Source organism: Pituophis catenifer, unplaced genomic scaffold (genome assembly GCF_029215685.1).
Source record: "Pituophis catenifer annectens isolate HBS135680 unplaced genomic scaffold, rPitCat1.0.hap2 SCAF_9, whole genome shotgun sequence".
NCBI classification, from domain to species: Eukaryota; Metazoa; Chordata; class Lepidosauria; order Squamata; family Colubridae; genus Pituophis; species Pituophis catenifer.
Window position 1 is genome coordinate 13525436 of NW_027256889.1, and position 22116 is coordinate 13547551.

General features: G+C 42.2%; 1 protein-coding gene across 1 annotated transcript in view; it reads right to left on the minus strand.

Moving 5' to 3' along the window:
* Nucleotides 1-22116, minus strand: part of PTPRU (protein tyrosine phosphatase receptor type U) — a 407475-nt gene that overhangs the window by 93356 nt on the left and 292003 nt on the right. The window contains exons 13-14 of the mRNA XM_070950088.1: nucleotides 21751-21787; nucleotides 16023-16161 (exon numbers count right to left, since the gene is read on the minus strand). Coding sequence (XP_070806189.1) covers nucleotides 16023-16161; nucleotides 21751-21787 — 176 coding nt within the window. The remainder of the gene's footprint in view (nucleotides 1-16022; nucleotides 16162-21750; nucleotides 21788-22116) is intronic.

Sequence of the window (22116 nt, forward strand, 5' to 3'; positions counted from 1 at the left end):
ACTAAACGCCAATGGCACACGGAACGCTGTTACCTTCCCACCAAAGGTGGTCCCTATTTTTCTACTTGCATTTTTTACGTGCTTTCAAACTGCTAGGTTGGCAGAAGCTGGGACAAGTAACGGGAGCTCACCCCATTATGTGGCACTAGGGAGTCGAACCGCTGAACTGCCGACCTTTCGATCGACAAGCTCAGTTTCTTAGCCACTGAGCCACCGCGTCCCTAGGATTAGGAAGAGGAAAAGAATTGCTTCAGAGATCAGAGGGTTGGGAAGATATTCTCTTCTGTACTAAACCATGGTGTTGTTGATCAGAATTATGGTGATCGAGATGCTTGCATTGAAACCGCTGAATTAAAGAGAATAAATGAGTTGTAATAACATGTAACGGTCCATAGCTCAGGAGAGACATGACAGGAAACCCCAAGGTAGGGGTACAAATGGTTTGCTAAATATGTTTCTGTCTAAACAGGCTTCTAAATGTATTTGGCAAGCAATGACCTTGCAGCAGAGCTTCTGCTTTTTATCTACTTTCATGCAAATGGCTGTCTTCCTGCTTGGGTAACCAAATAGAGTATAAAGGCATGCTGAATAAATCATCTCGGGCTCTTTGGCTTTATGGGAGGACCCACCTTTGCCAGATCTGAATAAACATGTGACTCAGAGAGAATTGAACTCTGCCTCTTTGTTCATGCTGGGCCAGACCTAGATTGCCCGCTTGGCAGTGTGTCCACGGGCCTGCTACAATCTCTAATTGGTTTGCCACCTTGGTTCTAACAAGAGAAGTTATCTCATCTGGGGCGGGGGAGTCCTTGCTGCTCTCTGGGCTTGGTGGTTTCTTTGCAGACGTTTCATTACCACACTAGATAATGTTATCAGTGCTAGTACTGACAATATTACCTAATTTGGTAATGAAACGTCTGCAAGCAATCCAGCAAGCTTAGAAAGCACCCAGGACCCCAAAGTTCAATACTTTCAACCCAAGAGAATATTTGTGCTACAAATATTTTCTTCTATCATTATCTCATCTCCCTATATAGAAGTAAAATGTAATTGGACATCCTGTGAGTGTGTGTGAGTGTGTGTGAGTGTGTGTGTGTGTATGTATGCATGTATGTATATGTATATGTATATGTATATGTATATGTATATGTATATGTATATGTATATGTAAATGTATATGTATATGTATATGTATACGTATATGTATATACTTGGTCTGCTGTGTGGATGCTTGGGTGGTTTAGGGGTGGGGAATTTTTGGTGGGTGTGGGTGTGTCTGGGGATTGTCATGTATGTTGGGATTGGTCTCTGGGTATTATGTGAATTTTGTTGTATGGGTACTGTGTATATACGTACAATGACAATAAACTTTATATATAAAAATATTATATATAAATGTATATACAGTGGTGGGATTGAAAATTTTTATCAACTGGTTATCAACTGGTTCTCTGCCCATTTGCCCAGGTGGGCATGGCCATGGGGGCATAGCCTACTCGGCCTCCTGTACCTTGGGGGTGGGGGGGTGTTTGCCCTCCCCAGGCTCTGGAGGTTTTTGTTGAGCCTCCGGGAGAGGGAAAATGGCCTCCAGTGGGCTCCGGAGGCCCTCCAGAGGCCAGAAATGGGCCCGTTTTCAGATTTCCAGTAGTTCCAGTAGGCCTGTTTTTTGCCCTCCCAGGGCCTCCGCGCGGGCCCTGGGAGGGCATCCAAAACGGGCCACGTGGAGACTCCTGAGAGGGACGGGGTGGGTGGGGCCAGCCAGTCCTTGCAACTATCGGTTCAGCAAACCAGATGTAAAATTAGCATTCGGTTCACCAGAACCAATCCGAACCAGCTGAATCCCATCCCTCTGTATGTGTGTGTGTCTGTGTCTGTGTGCATATGGGTAAATGGGGGAGGGGAGAAATTGAGGAGTGCAGAGGGATCTTTTCTCTGTCTTTCTTTCTGATAATTTTTCAAGTAGGTAGGGTCACACTGAAATATGCCATTTAAGGAATAAGGAGACATGTGTGAGGGCTACTGTGACTAAAGTTGGATTGATTTGGAAAGGAAACACCATTTCCCCCCATTTCCTTTGGAAGAAGCTAGACTATTTCCAAGACTTGGCTTTCATCCTGTGCAAAACAGGTTCAGTGGAAGTGGAACACATGATGCACCCTGGATGTATCTAACTTTCTAACGGGAATCTTGATTCTCTCCTGCTGCAAATGCATCCCCTCCCCTGTTCTGAAGCATTTCCATTCTATTTAAGCAACATTCAACATTGCCATTTCTGTACCACCACCACCACCCTAAAAGGGGTGGTGGGGGAGACTTTAAACATTCATGTGACAAAGAAAGAAAATAGTTGGCGGCAGCAAGCAATGGAGCAAGGAGAACTGAATGAGAAAATTACTTACGGGTAATAGGAATAAGAATAGTAGTTCCTCCTGGCAAGCGTGCAAACAAAGAGAAAAGCAGATATTGCATAAGCAGCTTTTTTTTCTTGGCAGATAATAAAAGAAAAGATGAGTTATTTGGACCAAGCCATTGCCCATGCAAAGAGGTAGAGGAAGGGGTGCTGCGGGAGAGAGGAGGGGGGATGGGTAGAGACAGCAAGTAGCTTTCATAGGTGCTTGCTGTCAGACAGCAAGCGAGATCCCCAGCCAAAGTTTTAGATAAGGAACTTATCACCCTAATTTTTTTTTTAAAAAAACCTTTTTTTAAAAAAAAAAGAACTAATGTGGATCCTTTGCAAGACTGATGGGTTGCTTTTCCAAAAGCCCAATAGGAAGGGAAGAAAAGAAAAGAAAAGAAAAGAAAAGAAAAGAAAAGAAAAGAAAAGAAAAGAAAAGAAAAGAAAAGAAAAGAAAAGAAAAGAAAAGAAAAGAAAAGAAAAGAAAAGAAGAAAAGAAAAGAAAAGAAAGAGGGAGGGAGGGAGGCAGGAAGGATGGGTAATAGGAAGGAAGGAAGATAGGAAGGAAGGAAGGAAGGAAGGAAGGGGGATAGGAAGGAAGGGAGATAGGAAGGAAGGAAGGAAGGAAGAGAGGGAGGGAGGGAGAAGCCTGCCTATCACTGCTTTTAGCCTCACCCATTTTAGCAGAAAGTTCCTAAGAGATTATTCCCACCCCCCTATCAGATTCCTTATTCCCCAAGAAGCTTTCCATCTTTTCTGTTGTCTTAAATCTCAAGGTTGGCATCTCATTTCAGACAAGCTTAGCCCATCAAGCAGCAATTAAAAATCAGGTGACCTGAAATATCAGAGGTATGTAATGCCTTAGAATGGTGTTTTCCAACTTTGACAACTTTAAGATGGGTTGGCTGTGGAATCCTGGGAGTTGAAGTCCACTCATCTTAAAGTTGCCAAAGTTGGGAAACACTGCCTTAGAAAGTGAATGGCAATCATCCCCGCTGACCTGGAAATACTTTCTGTTCATTGCATTCGGACAATCCATACTTAATAGATTAACAGAGTTGGAAGGGACCTTGTAGGTCCTCTAGTCCAACGCCCCTGGCCAAGCAGGAGGACCTACACCATTTCTGACCAATGGCAGTCCAATCTCTTCTTGAAAGCCTCCAGTGATGAAGCTCCCACAATTTCCGAAGGCAACTTCTGTTCCATGGGTTGATTGTTCTCTCACTGTCAGAAAAATTTCTCCTTATTTCTAGGCTGAATCTTTTTTTCTTACCTTTAAAAAAGCTGGGACCATGAATCAAGATGTACTTGGACATAGCAACAGATAAGCCCCCGGAGCTCTCCCTAACAGCACCCCTGAATGTTGGGGGCTTAATACTGCTTCCACTGACTACAAAATAGAAAACATGAAAACAGCAACTTAAACCTTCATATAGATTTAACAGGGCTAGGGAAAACACAGCCAGTCAGGAAACCCAAATGGAAAAATCATTCTATCTGTATGATACAGGACAAGATCATCTTGTCATTACGCCACTCAGAGCCTGAATGGTGTAGGAGGCTAATGCCTCCTACTAATGCCTCCTACTAAGGCAGCATTTAACATCCAGCTGCCTGCAATTACTGCGAGTTCAATTCTCCCCAGGCTCAAGGTCGACTCAGCCTTCCATCCTTTCTAAGATGGGTAAAATGAGGACCCAGTTGTGGGGGCAATAAGCTGACTTTGTATAAATATACAAAAGGATGAAGGCTATTGCTTAACGCACTGTAAGCCCCCCTTAGTCTCCAGAGAAGGGCGGCATATAAAAATAAATAAATAAATAAAATAAATAAATAATCTTAGCCATTGTAGCCTCATCTGCCCCCTGTGAGAAAATTCAGTATAGCTACAGGCATCCAAAAGATTGATCACCCTGCTCTAAGGTATAGTAAAATAACTACAAGTGGCAGCTTTTGCATCAGATGCAACCCTTCCAATTAATTAACCCAGAACATGTATCTTTCAACCTTCTCGACGTCTTTAGCATACCTAGTTTTTTTTTTTTTTTTTAAATAGTAATAGTGGTAGTCTTGGAAGAATTGACTGAAACCAGCCAAATCTGCCATATGGAGAAGATCTGATTTCTAGAAATCCATACAAACAAAAAAGAAAAGCACATGCCTTTGCTTATTATAATTCAGAACCCAGGAACAGGTAGAACATCTTCATTTCCTTCCCACAACAATTTCATAAATATCCCTCTTTTGTTGCGAAATAAGCAGCAATTCAGCCATGGATTGCTAGTAATACTTGGTTCATTCTATCAAATAAATACCTAGCAATAAAATACATGCTGCAAACTAGATATAAAATTGTCTAAGTTGATTATGTGTCTCTCCTTCTCTCTACTAAGCAAGTGGCAAAGTGTACATTATATCTCAAGTGCTGGTAAAAGGGCTGGGAAGTTATCTACTTGAAGGCCTTGAATTCAAGAACATTGCATAAAAGCAACTTCATGTCAACATTGTATTTGGAGGTCTTTACCACTATTTTCCCGAATTTTTCTATTTAATTTTCATACCTCATACTCAGTCTACTACATAAAAGAATAACACAATTGGAAGGGACCTTGAAGGTCTTCTAGTCCAACCTCCTGCTCAAGCAGGAGATCCTATACCTGTAATGGCGAACCTATGGCACCCATGCCACAGGTGGCACACATAGTCATCTCTGCGGGCACGTGAGCTGTTGCCCTACATCAGCTACACTGTGCATGTGGTGCACCTCCCGCCAGCCAGCTGATTTTTGGGTCTCTGCCATGCATGTGGAAGATGCGCAAGCATGCCCATGCTGCCCCGCCCTTCCCAGGAGTCTCCATGTGACTATTTTGGATGCCAGGTAAGTGCACGGAGGCTCTGGAATGGCGAAAAATGGGCCTACTGGAAGTCCGGAAATGGACCATTTCCGGCCTCTGGAAGCTTCAGGGAGGCCTACTAGGCCCAAAATGGGGCACAGGGGGGGTCGTGTGCGCACACACAGGGGCGGGGCAGTGCAGGGAGGTCACGCACACCTGCACGGGTGTGTGTGCATGGGGAGGGGTTTGGGTGTGGGCACGCGCGCACCCAAACCCCTCCCCCCCGTGTTCCCCCCGCTTTTGGCTTGCGACAGCAAAAAGGTTTGCCATCACTGCCCTATACCATTTCAGACAAATGGTGCACTAGGACCTGTGGTGGGATTCAGCCAGTTCGCACCACTTCAGGAGAACCGGTTGTTAACTTTCTGAGCAGTTTGGTGAACTGGTTGTTGGAAGAAATCATTAGGGCAGAGAACCGGTTGTTAAATTACTTGAATCCCACCACTGACTAGGACTGAAGGTTAATTATAGCAACATGCCTGTCTGGAGGTCTGCACACCCTTGTTTATCACCAGGCTCACCATGGATGCAAAAAAAAATTAAAATAAAAACTGGAATGGCTTTTCTGTGAACAATACATAGGCCCTTGTACATAAGTCATATATAGAATTGGAAGTTGAGGAACTAAATTACCACATAGCTGAAGTGATCACAGTAATGAAATACAAAACTATTATTTTTTTGCCTATAATAATCGTGAATGGAAATGTCAGCAAATATTGTGAGGAAATTTGGAAGAAAAAAAAAGATTACATTAAAGTCAGCATTCCAAACTCTGATAGCAATCAAAGCAGCACTGTATTGTGAAAGTTGGAATCCAAGACATTAGGAGACCACCGGACTGGAAAAAAAAAACTGGTGGAGGGAAACAAAACCTTTTTATCAGTAGCAGAGTCCTAATTCTTAATAGATGACTTTGTCGCAACAAAAAGTGGGAAAGTGGCCATCAAAGATTTGCAAAATAACAGTTATCTTCTCATTGGCATTATTTATTGCCAATAGCAATAGCACTTAGACTTATATACTGCTGTACAGTCCCCTCCAAGTGGTTTACAAAGTCAGCATATTGCTCCCAACAATCTGGGTCCTCATTTTACCGGTTTCAGAAGGATGGAAGGCTGAGTCAACCTTGAGCTGGTGAGGATTGAACTGCCAAACTGCTGGCAGTCGGCAGTCAGCAGAATTAGCCTGCAGTACTGCATTCTAACTACTGCGCCACCACAGCTCAATATACAATATTCAGTTGTCTTTGTTGAACAATGTGGCTAATTTGACATTGCACACAGATGACAGAATCCCACTACTACCTGAATGTACATACAGTATGTAGGTTTGGACAAAATGGCACTTCTTTCTCCTTCAACCCTTAGCTGCAAATTTTCCTATTTTCCAGAATGCCATGCAGCATCCAACATAGTATCAGTTCACTTGGACACTATGGGTGATTAAAATTGTCTGTGCTTGTTCCCAAAGTCCAGAATTGGAAACGGAGATTTCAGTATTACCTTCAAAATACAAATATGGGCTCAGTTCCTCATTGTATTAGAAAACTATTTAAAAAAAAAAAAAAGGAATTAAATCTCTCCTGAATTGATACATGTACCTCTACAGAAGACACAGGCTGTGTGATTTGATGCAGCACCAAGCCAAAAGAACAAAGAGACATATCTCGTTCACACAAAGTTGAGCCTTTGGAATTTAGACTCTGCTTTGTGAAAATCTCATCGTGTGCCTTTTCCCCCCCTTCCCTTCCCTTTCTCTCTGTCAAACATTTCTATTAAGACTTAAATGGTGGCATAATTCTGGAAAACGGCAAAGAAGCACACAAAATATTTATTGACAGTTTGGCAGACAATCCCAACACATTCCAAGCATGTAATTGTTCCTCATCAAGAGAAACAAACCAAAACGCATTAATGTTCCTCTACTACACAAAATGTCATCTGGTTTCTATGCTTCTATATAATCAGTCTCTGTGCAATATGACTAGAGCAGCTGTTCCCATTTAGTCACCCTTAAACCCCGGAGACCCAGTTTTGTTTTGTTTTTTAAATAAACATACAACTCTGTTTTTCTCCTCTTTCTTTCTCTCTCTTTCGTCTTTCCCTGGTCTTCCCAGCCATATTTAGCTACATAAAAATAACAAACTTTTAATATTTACTTCAGTCTTCCTCAAACTGGATCTCTTCAGATGTTCTGGCCAATAGTTCCCATTGTCCTTGGGCATTGGATATCCTGTGTTAAACTGAGTCCTTTAGTTCTCGAGCCCGAATTTGACGTATTTGTAGTCATTTTATTTAGTTCTCTGTTTTAATCACTTGCTCCTTTTCTTTCTCTTTATTTGGTAAGGGGGGTTTTTGGACTTGCCACATTCTTAAGGTGGGGAGAAGAATGAATAGATAGTGAGGATTGTTTTGGCTAGGTGACTTTCTTTCCCGTGGGAACAGAGGCTGCTCCTGGTGAGAATGGAAGGTGGAGTTTGAAGACACCGGGAAATGTGGATTGAGTGTTTATTGGAGAATGTGACTTTTGAGGGATGTTTCTAACTTACAATATTATGTGGCGTAATTCCGGTTTGTGTCAGATCCGGACTTTGCCAATTTGATGCCTATATAAATAAAAGAAATCTGTTTTGGAAGATGGACTTTGCCTATTTTTTTTTTTTTTTTGAATGGGTTTCATCACTTGGAAACCTGACATTAGTATTTGTAGAACTAAACAATTGAAGAGCCTGGTGGCGCAGCAGACTAATAGCCTGTTATTAACATTCAGCTGCCTGCAATTACTGCAAGTTCGAATCTCCCCAGGCTCAAGGTTGACTCAGCCTTCCATCTTTTCTAAGGTAGGTAAATTGAGGATCCAGTTTGTGGGGGCAATAAGCTGACTTTGTATAAAATATACAAAAGAATGAAGGCTATTGCTTAACACATTGTAAGCCGCCCTGAGTCTCCAGAAAAGGGCGGCATATAAATCAAATTAAAAAAAAAAAGAGATGTAATTTAAAGGAGACTGATCTAACAGAACTTTCCCTGACAACATTGATCTTTTTCTTGTGATTATCCAGCCTAGGTATGTAGAAGATGTAGAAAAACTGAGAAGATTATGGACTTCTTAATTCAGGTATTCCAACAAGCATTTTAAACATAAAACACATTCAAACAGTTGAGCCAACCTATTGAAATGCATTTGAGATGAAATGAATCAAATTGGAAATTGGATATGCAGACAAAGAGTTCATGTACACATACAAACAACAAATTTTTCCACTAACATCTATTTAGTGACGTTAATGGTATTTGAGCTCCTGGCTATAACAAATAATATACTATTACTATCTGGTTTTCTTCGGTCATTAGTTGACATTTGTGCAATGTTCCATCAAAGTGGACACGAAAGGAGGAGAACTGTGTTGATTTATGGTGGCAAAGAATCAGGAACATGGTAGTACCTTTTCTGAGTAACAAATTGTATTAAAAAACATAAGCTTTCATGTTAGTTAGACATGGTGCTACCAGAATCCTAATTTTCAGTCAAAGTAAGAGTGTGTTTGCTACTCTCACTCCAGAATCTTGTGAATACACAAGACTCCAGAGAAAGGCCACAACATAATCAGTCCCATAACATTTGAGTTTCACACTGTATCATGTTCTCCATTTAAGATTAAATCTTAACCTTCTGGTCAGTTCCAAGATAACTGGCTCCAAAATAACAAATATTCAAGTTCCAAGAATGGGCTCCAGCTCCATTCCATTCTATCTTTTGTGCACCCATTTATTTAGAAGGAAAAAGACTGAATGCAGTCCATCACATCCAATATAATATACAGCAGGGAGCAATCCATAGCGACTCTGCTCAACCCCCGCTAAGAGATTCCCAACAACCTGAACAATTGAGTTTTTTTCGACAATTGGTGGGCATCTGACCAACATTCCTGCCAGATTTTGATCAACAATTTTGAGCCTTCTGCAAGATCCACAGTGGGAAAGTTTTAGTTCAGTAGCAACCCACAGCAGCATCAGGGACAGCATCTTGATGACACTAGCAGCTATATTCAGGACAGTTCTCACATATCTAAGCAAAAAAGTTGACACTGGCCTCTTACCAATGCTCACTGCTCAAAGTCTTCTGGATTCATTAGAATCAGAAATAGCTTTCCTGAAATACTGATGGTTCCAAAAAGCTAATTTATGAAGTACACATCATTAAACATTAATAATTAGAGCGGAGTTTCATAGTTTTATGAAACTCCGCTCTAATTATTAATGTTTAGCTTATGACTACCAGATGTAGTCTCTGGCTACAAGAGTTAACAAGTGTGTGGATTCATCTTTTTTTTTCTTGGACTCAGATGAAATTCTTGTTCCCAGTGTTAAGATAGACATTATGCAAATATAAATGATGAAATGGTCTATAAATACCCTAGGACCCAATTATTATGTCCAATAATCCTGGATACTGCTTTTTCTTATCCCAGGCCCAAATGTAAGATAGCTTTTGCCAATGTTGTGCCCTCCAGATATGTTAGGGACAAGAACAACAAGAATTCTAAAGAGTTTGGCCCATAATTCTTGCTGGTTACATTAACAGAATAACACAGTTGGAAGGGACCTTGGAGGTGTTCTAGTCCAACCCTCTGCATAAGCAGGAGACCCTATATCATTCTGGACAAATGGCTGTCCAACCTCTTCTTAAAAGCCTCCAGTGATGGAGCATGGTTTGCTTCTGAAGGCAAACCATTCCACTGATTAATTGTTCTCACTGACAGGAAATTTCTCCTCAGTTCTAGGCTCATCTCTCTTTGATGAATTTTCATCCATTACTTCTTGTCCTGCCTTCTGGTGCTTTCGAAAATAGGTTAACCCCGTCTTCTGAGGTAGGAAGCTCATAAAAACGGCAGTGCACAGGTTTAACCTCGTTTTTAAAGAAAACTCCCCAATATTCCCCCAACAAAGGAAAAATCAAATGCCAGCCTTGTGGCCACCAAAATATTGTCTGGAACACCAAGGAGTCATGATAACGTTGATTCATGGTACTGATTTCTAATTTCAAATCACCTCAGCTTTGTTCTCATTCGTGTAATATCTAATTTCCCATGGCGAATACTATTCACTGATAATGCTCTTGTTATGGGCCCCTTCAAATTTTTATAATTATATCTAAGCCCTACATATAAGAAAAGACAAGTGAAGAGGAGCATGCTAGCTGAAGCTCTCTCTACCATTCTCAGCTTGTTACTCTCTATGCATGGACAATGGCAGCTTAGTTCTGCATCGTGCATGAACATTTAGTCTATTGATTTTCTCAATGAAACTATCTCTCTTCGCTCTCCCACTCCCCGGAGATCAAGAAGCATACACCGCACCACTACCCCTTCAATTTTCAGCCAACAACAAACTGATGAGACAAAATGGGCTGAAAAGGAGTGACTGAAAATTATTCAGGGATCCTCCAAAGAATAGAATAGAATAGAATAGAATAGAATAGAATAGAATAGAATAGAATAGAATAGAATAGAATAGAATAGAATAGAATAGAATAGAATAGAATAGAATAGAATAGTTGGAAGGGACCTTGGAGGTCTTCAAATCCAGGAAGGAAACCCTACAACATTTCAGACAAATGATTATCCAATCGCATCTTAAAAGCTTTCAGTGTTGGAGCATTTACAACTTCTGGAGGCAAGTTGTTCCACTGATTAATTGTTCTAACTGTCAGGAAATTTCTCCTTAGTTCTAAGCTGCTTCTCTCCTTGTTTAGTTTCAAGTCAACCCATTGCTTCTTGTCCTATCCTCAGGTGCTTTGGAGAGTAGCTTGACTCCCTCTTCTTTGTGGCAGCCCCTGAGATATTGAAACACTGCTATCATATCTCCCCTAGTCCTTTTTTTCATTAAACTAGAAATACCCAGTTCCTGCAACCATTCTTCATATGTTTTAGCCTCCAGCTCTCACATATCTCCAGCTCTCCCATATCTAAGCAAAAAGTTGACACTGATCTCTTACCGATACTCCCTACTCAAAGCCTTCTGGATTCATTAGAATCAGAAATAGCTTACCTGCAATACTGATGGGTACAAAAAGCTAATTTATTACAGGTATTAGGGTGTATGTATCAAACTGGGGCAAAATGGCATTTTGGAATTCTCCATCCTATTGGTGGGAACAGAAATGTGGGGAATGTTTTCCTCAACCTCTTCCTAGGAAAGGAGAAGATCTCCAAACATTTCTCAAAGACAGGATTCACCCTTTGTAGCTATGGAAAACAATCCAGAAGGGAATTCACTCTTGATGTCTTGGGATTTAATGGAAAAAAAAGAGAGCCATAGAAGCAGTGGATTTCTCTACAGGAAAGACTGTGTAGAAAAAAAAAAGTTTGTCTTTCCTACCCCTTAGCAATCTCCTACTGAAATAAGTGCAAGAACTCCATGAGGATTTCTCCGAGATTCCTTTTTTTTTTCCCCTCTGAAGTTATTTAAAAGGAAATTTTTTTTTTCATCAGAACGAAGGAGAGTTGCTAACAAAAGAACTTCCTGTTCAACACTAGTGCACATCACAAATATTGCCTTAGAGGCAAATCAGAACAATGGACTCTCTAAGCTGACCGATGTGATATCAGACTATCCAACACAATCTAACATTTCCAAGCATTGATCCCAAGGCCATTTATATGCCAAATATGCCATTGAGTCTCTCTCCCTTTGCTGCTGCTCCCTGCTGCTGCTGCTACTGCTTGAATGAATGCACGAGCACTGACTTTATTAAAATCTGGCATAAAATAATATACTCTATCACATTTGATTCTAAATTACTAGCTGGGAGTGACAATCCTGCAACGTGCTTCCACAATAAAAAAAAAAAAATAGTTGAAATTCTAAGACACACCAGAGATGGAACTTGGCATACTGATGAAGATGTATGGGAGAAGAAAAAAAGAGTGATCACCAAATGGCAATTGAAAGTAAAGCTGGTTAAATCCATTGATCAATTAAACATAACAATATCTCTTCAATGGGGTGGTCCAATGTACCCTTTCCCATTCTGAGCCACTTTTGATCTATAGATAGGCATCAGCAGGATGGCAGCCCCACCCCCCCACCCCCATTCCCAATTTAACTTCTGGAATGCCCCAATGAGTATTTAAATTTAGCCTTTCTTGTTAGAAAAATTCTGGGGCTTGCCATCATGGGTCTATCAAGTCATATTATTAAACAGTTCGCATTTATATTCTGCCATAGTCCACTGACTATAATTCTGAAGGTAGAAATTTAAAATAATTCTACCTAGATGTATTTTGGCATCTGATTTTGGATTTGAACCACAGAGGAAATCTTGGTGGGCCATTGAATGCTAGCATTTAAAAAGAATAATTTAAAAGCCTATCTTGGTAACAGCAGTTCTATTTTTTTTTTCACTTCTCCAGTGTTTGTGGGAAACTGATATGAAAAAGCAAACAGCTCTCTCCAATCACTGGAGACCGGTATTATCAAGGCAAGCTTTTATTATTATTTTTTAATGCTGGAAAAAAAAAATCCACTTAGACACCTTGGGCCTTAAACAAAACTAAGAATCTAATCTGTTGTATGCTTTGGGGGAATTGAAAAAAAATAATTTCTCCTGAAAAAATGGTGAGACCTTAGAAGTGTCCTTTCAAAGCAGCAGGAAGAATAAAATATCTTAAGATGCATGAAATGGCTGCTGGAAAGAGAAAGATTCAATTAGATCGGAATTAAAAATTGCACTAAAGATATGAAAGGAGGAACAGAAAAGAATATAGCCCAACCTCCGTTGAAACTTCAAATGCCCATATGAGAGAGATTTTGCCATAAGAGCAAAGAAAACATACTTTCATCCTGGAACAGCCTTAGACCAGCTTCGGCCTGCTTCAGCAGCAAGCTGCCATTGAGGTAAAGGTTATGTTATGAGGACATGTCTTCAAGAAACAGTGAAATACTTTCATGCTGTGAAAAACAGGTATGTCAATAAGCCCTGCTCTGATCTAACAGAATAAGAAAGTTGGAAGGGACCTTGGAGGTCTTTTAGTCCACCCCCCTGCTCAAACAAAAAAAAGAGCCTTGGTAGTACAAGGGTTTAAAGCACCCTGTTATTAAGCTGCTTAAGACCAGCTGCCTGCAATTACTGCAGGGTTCGAATCTCGCCAAGGCTCAAGGTTGACTCAGCCTTCCATCCTTTCTAAGGTAGGTGAAATGAGGACCCAGTTTGTGGGGGCAATAAGCTGACTTTGTATAAATATACAAAAAGGATGAAGGCTATTGCTGAGCACATTGTAAGCCGCCCTGAGTCTTCGGAGAAGGGCGGCATATAAATCAAATTAAAAAAAAAAACAAAAAAAAAACAGGAAACTCTACACCAATTCAGACAAACGGTTGCCCAGTCTCTTCATAAAGTAAGAATAAAGAATCTAGCAAGAATAAAGTGAATGTATTGTTAAATGGTATTAAAATGTAGGGCTGTGCAATGCCTCACATTAAATTCAGAAGAATTACTTTGAAAACCCCTGGAACAGGGGTGCTACTCAGAAGGTTCTGTCAGGTTTTGGAGAACCGGTAGCGGAAATTTTGAGTAGTTTGGAGAACCGGCAAATACCACCTCTGGCTGGCCCCAGAGTGAGGTGGGAATGGGGATTTTGCAGTATCCTTCCAGTGGTGGGTTTCAAAAAAATGTATTACTGGTTCTGTGGGTTTGGTGGGCGTGGCATGGCTTGGTGGGTATGGCTTGGTGGGCATGGCTTGGTGGGCATGGCAGGGGAAGGATACTGTAAAATCTCCATTCCCTCCCCACTCCAGGGGAAGGTTACTGCAAAATCCCCATTTCCTCCTGATCAGCTGGGACTCGGGAGGCAGAGAATAGATGGGGGTGGGGCCAGTCAGAGGTGGTATTTACCAGTTCTCCAAACTACTCAAACTTTCTGCTACCGGTTCTCCAGAACTGGTCAGAACCTGCTGAAACCCACCGCTGTATCCTTCCCCTGGAGTTGGGTGGGAATGGATATTTTGCAGTATCCTTCCCCTGCCACGCCCACCAAGCCACACCCACAGAACCGGTAGTAAAAAAATTTGAATTCCACCACTGCCCTGGAAACATGAATACAGCACCTTCCTGGGATATTGTAAAGCAGCTGTATCTGCTTCCATAATCACACAGTGCCTCTAAAGTGTTACATGCAGTGTGCTGGGTTGATGTTCCTCAGATCCCACAGCCTCTCTTCCAAGTTCAATCCAAAGCACCACACAGTTCTAATAAGAAGTGTATCAAGTAAATTTGACCAAGTTCCTGTACGGGTAGTCCTCGACTTACAGCAGCTCACTTACAGCAGTTCAGAAGAGCTGAGGTGGCACAGAGATTAGAGTGCAGTACTGCAGCTACTTCAGCTGACTGCTAGTTCAGCAGATTAGCAGATCAAATCTCACCAGCTCAAGGTTGACTCAGCCTTCCATCCTCCCGAGGTGGGTAAAATGAGGACCCAGATTGTTGGGGGCAATATGCTATTTAGTATACTGTCTTTGGTGTAAGCTGCCCAGAGTCCTCGGAGAGTGGACGGCATAGAAATGTGAATAATAAACAAATAAATAAATAAATAAACTTAGTGACCATTTGAAGTTACAACGGCATTGGAAAAAAAGTGACTTATGACCATTTTTCACACTTAAGACTATCATCACCGCATCCCCATGGTCATGTGATTTACATTTGTATGCATGGCAAGTGGTTCATATTTATTGGTTAAATTTGGTTGTCGTGTGATCCCCTTTTGTGACCTTCTGACAAGCAAAGTCCATGGGGAAGCCGGATTCACATAACAATCCTGTTGCTAACTTGACAACTGCAGTGATTCACTTAACAACTGTGGCAAGAAAAGTCGTAAAATGGGGCAAAAGTCACTTAACAAAGTTCTCACATCAATGTTGGGCTCAATTGTGGTCTTAAGTTGAGGACTACCTGTAGATGACCTGATTGCCTCTTCACTGAGTGTTTACCTTCTTCCACTTGACCGAGCTGCTAATCTCTAAGAGGAAGCTGAGTCAGATTCAGCTCTGAAGAGAGGTACGTTTGTTGGAAAAGGATTGGAGCTGCCTGTTCTGACCCAGGCCTCCCAAGCAGACTCCTCGTCCCGATAAAACCTCTTTTATTTAGGTTAAAGGGAAATTCCTCGCCAGCAAAGTCCCAGCAAACAGTCTTTCGTGAGATTTCACAACTACAGACCTTTATCAGGCTTGGAGAGTTGCCAAGTCAATATCTTCCAAACTCCACGCTGTAGCAGCAATTACTTGGCAAGAAATCAGGAACAGATCTTCACCCTCACAAATTGAACTAATTGTCTCCTGCAAACTCTCCTCCCTTTCGCTCCTCTTTATTCCCTATGGGAGGGGCCATTCAGCGTCCACCTGCGGCTTTACTCTCGAGTCGGCCCTTGTTCCTTAGCTGTTCCCTTCTCCTGGCAGCTCTGCGCATGCACACATAGGGAACAGGCTCCAACTGTTCTTCTGCCTCACTGATTTCCGACTCCAAAGGCAGCTGATAACTGTCGGACGGCCCTGGCCCCTTCTCTGCCTCCGACATACAGCACTCGTCAGAGCCTTCCCCAGACTCCAGGACTGGCCCATGTTCCTCCCCAACCTCTTCACTCTCTGAGTCTGCCACCAGCTCCACTGGCCGCTGGTGGGCCACAACACTGCCTGCATGACAGCAAGAACAAAGTCGTCAAAATGCTTCCTTACCCTTTCCGAATGACAACGATGATTGCCCCAAGGAGGATGATCAACACCACCAGTCCTCCAGCACAGATGCCCAAAATGAGACCCATTTCCTCCGAGTGCTGGGAAACTTCCAAGGGACGCTTGCTTTCTTTACAGGCAGCTGTAGGAGATAAACAGCAAACAGGTGGGTCAAGAGAACCTGAAAATAGGAGAGGGACACCCTGAGCTTCTCCTTCTCTTACATAAAATTTGCATGCATCATCAGACGACATAGGAACAAGATTGCTGGATCTCATCAGATATATTTTTAAAGCTTGTTACAGCAGGTTAGCAACAGCATCTTGCCAATTGAGCTCCTCCACCCACACACCCACATACACACACAAAAATCCCCCAAAACTAAGCAGGATAGACTTGGTTAGTGTTTGAGTTGGAGACCCCCCCAAAAAAAATATATCTCAAAAATGGACATTATATTGTGGAATCAAAAGAGCATCCTGGAAGAAATCAGTAGAGAACTGCTTCAATATTCATGGATGCGTCCATGGTGTCACTCACAACTGAGTTCAATCCAAGGAAGTTTCACCTTTGCCTTTAGTTATTCATGGAGCTTATGGAGTTATGGCATTCTTATCAGTTTAAATAAAATTAAAAAATACCTAAAAATGGGAATGGGGAATTCTTATCACCATATTTCAGAGATGTAGAATTGGTAGGGGAGACTTGGGCTATTGAGGCAACCTCTGCTTCACTATGGAATTCCAATTAAACCCTCCTTAGATAAAGGTAAAGGTTCTCCTCACACATGCATGCTAGTTGTTCCTGACCCTAGGGGGCGGTGCTCATCTCTGTTTCTAGGCTGAAGAGCCAGCATTGTCCGAAGACGTCTCCGTGGTCATGTGGCCGGCATGACTAAATGCCAAAGGCTCACAGAACGCTGCTACCTTCCCATCAAAGGTGGTCACTATTTTTCAACTTGCATTTTTTACATGCTTGCAAACTGCTAGGTTGGCAGAAGCTGGGACAAGTAACAGGAACTCACTCCATTACGTGGCACTAGGGATTCGAACTGCTGAACTGCCGATCTTTCGATCGACAAGCTCAGCGTCTTAGCCACTGAGCCACCGTGTCCTTAAGAGATGCCTTTTTAGCTTCGGCTTGATTACATTGGCTGGAGGAAAAGCCACACTTTGTTTGAATCACTGGTTCCCTTGTCAAACGTTCTGACAATTAAAAAATTTTCAACTAAACCCTGGTGTCTGATGTTCTGCTCTCCGAAGAACCATGTGAATTCTCATATTGCCTCAAAGAAATATCCTCTTTCCGTTTTGTCTTCTTGAAGCGAAATGTTTACCCCTGGGTTTTAGTGGGTAAAATTCAAGGGGCGCCAAAACCATCAGAAGGATGCTTTTAAGGGTTGTATGCAATCTCAGACCACCCAGGGAATCGTAGATAAAGGAAGCTCTGTACTAAATAAACGTGCATTCAGTTCTAAAGTTGAAACTTCTTTCCATAGCAACTTTTCATTTTCTTAAACATGTTACAGCTGGTGGGTAGATTGCTAGACTTGCATATAGTTACAATGCTCCTCTGATTACTTCTGTTGGTAATAGAATTTATGCTTTTCCACCAGCAAATTGGAATTATCCTCCAATGATATACATGATTGTCAAAAAAAAGAAAACCCCACTTCTTCTATATCACATGTCAAATTATCCCACTGTAACACTGGTAGTTCTTATTTCTGTAGTTCTCAGAGCCAAAGAAGGATGAAAGCACCACATTCTCAATTATTTCTTATTTATTTATAGAGCTGACTGCCTAGTCCCATGATGGCGAACCTATGCCACGCGTGCCACAGGTGGCACATGGAGCCATATTGGTGGGCATGTGAGCATTGCCCTAGCTCAGCTCCAGCACGCATGTGTGCGCTGGCCAGCTGATTTTTGAGCCTTCTGGGCCCAATGGAAATCAGTAAACGGCCTTTTTCCAGCCTCCGGAGAGGTGGGGAAGGCTGTTTTTGCCCTCCCCAGGCTCCTAGAAAGTCTCTGGAGCCTCTGGAGCAAAAAGGTTAGCCATCACTGGCCTAGTCCAACAACCAAATCTGAACCATGTATGTTGTTGATGTCTGACAAGGAGATGTTTGACATAGCTAATACATACATCACTTGCATGGTTGACATTTGAAGAGCCATAACGTTTTCCAACCTTATCAAAATTTGCCTAGAGATTCTCGGTTTTTCAATTAAGTCACAAGCAACAGTCTTCGGAATTCACATGGTGAATTATTTAGTAGTTGATGTCATTGTTTTGATGATACTTAGAACTGCCCTTGTGGAAATTTGGCAGGAATCATCCATCTGTGTGTCTTTTGCAATTAAAACCAAGACACAAGCAAGAAACCTCCAGCCATTGCCTCCGAACAAATCTGGCTTACAATATGTCCTTAAATGAACTGAATTAGGCTTCATCATCACGAGGAATGTGTCATTTCAAAGTTTCTGATGAGCAGATTGAGTTCATACTGTTTAAGGTACACCTTCTGCGTACATGTTGTATGTTTTTATTTGTTTTCATTTTAATTGTTTTTATTTTAAAGTGGGATTGAATACGAAACTAAAAATCTACCATGTTTCATATCCTGAATCAAAGGAACAATACATTAACAAACTACAGTAAGGAAACTCTATGCACTCCTCAAGGGCAGCCCCCTGTAGAGCACGTTAAAGATAAAGGTAAAGGTTCCCATCGCACATATGTGCTAGTCGTTCCTGACTCTAGGAGGTGGTGCTCATCTCTGTTTCAAAGCCGAAGAGCCAGCACTGTCCGAAGATGTCTCCGTGGTCATGTGGCCAGCATGACTAAATGCCAAAGGTGCACGGAACGCTGTTCCCTTCCCACCAAAGATGGTCCCTATTTTTCTACTTGCATTTTTTACGTGCTTTCAAAGTGCTAGGTTGGCAGAAGCTGGGACAAGTCACGGGAGCTCACCCCGTTACGCGGCACCTTTCGATCAACAAGCTCAGCGTCTTAGCCACTGAGACACCGCGTCCCTCGTAGAGCACATTACAGCAATCCAAATGGGAGGTGACTGAGTCACCATGAGCCAGACCACCAAATCCAGGAATAGACACAATTAGAACAAACTACTGTAGCCATGAACCGGTAATAACATTGGCTGGCCATGCCCCCGAACCAGTCCCCGGCCCGGTCACTTACCCTGCCCATCTCATCAGAGGCTTTTTTTTTGTTTTTACTTTTAAAAGCATTTTTTTCTGCAACCTCTTAAGGTTGTCAAAAAAATGCTTTTAAGAGTAAAAAAAAAAAAGTTGGCTACGCCCACCCAGTCACATTACCCCCCACCAAGGCATGCCCACAAAATAAGCCACGCCCACAGAACCGGTAGTAAAAAAATTTAGAACCCACCCCTGCTTCCATTCCATAAGACATGATCAGGAGCAGTGGTGCTATTCAACCGGTTCTATCCGGTTTGGGCAAACCGGCAGTGGCGGCAGCAGGAGGCTCCGCCCACCCGCCCAGACATCATGACATCCCGTTTTTGATGCTCTACAAATACGCACACTCCCATTTGCAAACTGGTAGTGAAGGCAAGTGAATACCATCCCTGATCAGGAGGGACCTCCTTTTGTTCAGATTGAGAAATATGGAAAAAGGCCAGCAAGTAGCATCCTCTACCATTTTCATCAAGCAAACACAAATCTGCTACCAGAAAATGTGAGAAAGAATATTTGTGAGGGCGATGGGTGGTTCAAAAATGTGATAAATAAAATAAATAAATAAATAAAAACTAATCCTCAAGGCCCCTGAGAATAAGATTGAAAAAGAGAAAACATTTCAACCCAACATTAAAACTACATATCACAAGGCCAATTGCCCAACACAGCATCTTTCAGTGAATTTGGGGATCTCTCGATTCCGTTTGTCTAGAATTGTTCTCCTTCTGGTCTTATTCTCGGCTGGCATTTAGATAGCAAATTCTTTGTAGGCATGGACCTAATCCTAGAGTATATATGGTGATCTATCAAGCACCCTGTACACCAGGAATCAGCAATCATAGTTTTAGAGATCAATGGAGTCCTGGATCTCTTTTCTGCAGCTTTTCGATGTCTCTTTCCCCTTTGTCCTATCAGTTCTTTGAAACTTTTCTCCAAAATTTAGAGAACCACCATCAGAAAATTCTGCCCCCACAACATGTACAGCATAGTCCTGCTCATCTTGCATTATCACCAGTGGTGGTTTTCTACCGGTTTGCCCCGGTAGAACCGGTAGTGGCAGTGGCGGGAGGTTCCACCCACCGGCCCGGATATCATCACGGACGCTCTGTGCATGCACAGAAGGTTCTGCGCATGTGCAGAAGCACCACACACGAGTGAAGCGACTGTGCGCATGCGTGCTCCCGGTTCCGAACCAGTAGCAAGGTAAGTGGAACCCACTACTGATTATCACCCAATCATTGCCCATCCTTGCTGCAGATTGTTATTATAGATTGCTTTTAACAGCTGAATTTTAGAGTACAGTAATTTCTCCAAAGTCTGCCTTTTATGTAGAACAAAAACAACCCCCCCAAAAAAGTCTTTGTTCTTCCAGTGTCTCTGGAGAGCCATTTAGATTACTGCTGGGGTTTTTTGGATTATGTCTGGGGGAAATGAGATTTTGGTGTGGCCCGTCAGCAGCCTGCGCAGATCGTGGCTGATCCTGATGACGAGGTGGCTGGTGTGGTGTCGCGCCAGCAGCCTGCGCAGCCGGCGCTCGCATCGGACAGCGAGGAGGCTGAAGAGGATGTGGTGCCAGAGGTAGAGACTCAGCCAGGGCCGTCAGAACCTCCAGAGGCTCCTTCAAGTGGAGAGAGTGAAGTGGAGGAGCCTCTTCTCAATGCTCGAGCACGCAGGGCTGCCAAAAGGCAGGAGTGGCTACTCAGGAGGAGGAGGTCTCCTCGAAAGTAAGGCTTGAGGATAATTGGCCACTCCCTTAGCCTATTTAAGTCACACGCCGTTAGTAAGTTTCTTGCTGGAAACAACTTGTAATTATCATCAGAGCATTTTTGGAAAAGTCTTATCGTATCTTGTTTTCTGGGCTGGTTGCCAACCTTTGCCGGACTTTGGTTTATTCTTGCTACTTAATAAATTTGATAAGGACCGTTGGTGTGTGTCAATATCCTCGGGAATCCAGAGCTGGGGCAGAATAGATTTGTACAATTCAGACTTCAGGAGGGGAAGGAAGGAAAGGAAGATGCCACTTGAGTGTGTGATGAAAGCAATTGCCCTACACATCTACAGAGGCAGGGAAAGACTTCTTAGAAGTGGAGAGCTTTTACAAAGCATGAGGAGAAGGAGGAAGAGGGGGGACACTTTAGTGTAGTGGCAAAGGTGTCTGGCTAAAAACCAGGAGACCATGAGTTCTAGTCTTTCCTTAAGTATGAAAATTATCTGGGTGACTTTGGGCCAGTCTCTCTCTCTCTCTCAGCTCTAGGAAGAAGAAGGCAAGGACCAACTACTTCCAAAAACCAGAGCCAATTTTATCTAGTGGTGAAGGCACCAGACTAGAAACCAGGAGACTGTGAGTTCTAGTCCTTCCTTAGCCAATTGGGTGAGTCCTTCTCAACCCAACCCATCTCATAGGATGGTTGATATGGCGGAAATAAGAAGTGGTAGCATCACCTTGAATCGACCAAATATAAAGGTAGAATTTTAAAAAAAAATCAAGCAAATAAACGTATAAGAATATTTACCTTTCCGAGCTATTCGGATGCAATTCAGCCTTGTTTCCTACAAAAGAAGAAAAAGATAAGCAAGGTTTTTATCACACCCATGATCTCTTTGACTTGTTATCTGAAATGAAAGATATCAAATCAATTATTCAAAATAAAATTCAAATGAATTCAAATTCAGATGTCAAAATTATTACGGTCATAGACCAACATATAAGGAAGATCATAATACTTGGGGAGCTATTTCATTTTTGTTTTTTGAGGAAGGGATAAACGTGTTGGATATTGTACCGTTCTCCAGGGTGGCTGCAAACCACTAAATATGAACATTCCATGAACTATATGTTTCTTTTCCAATTATCATTGGTACATGCACCTTATACCTGA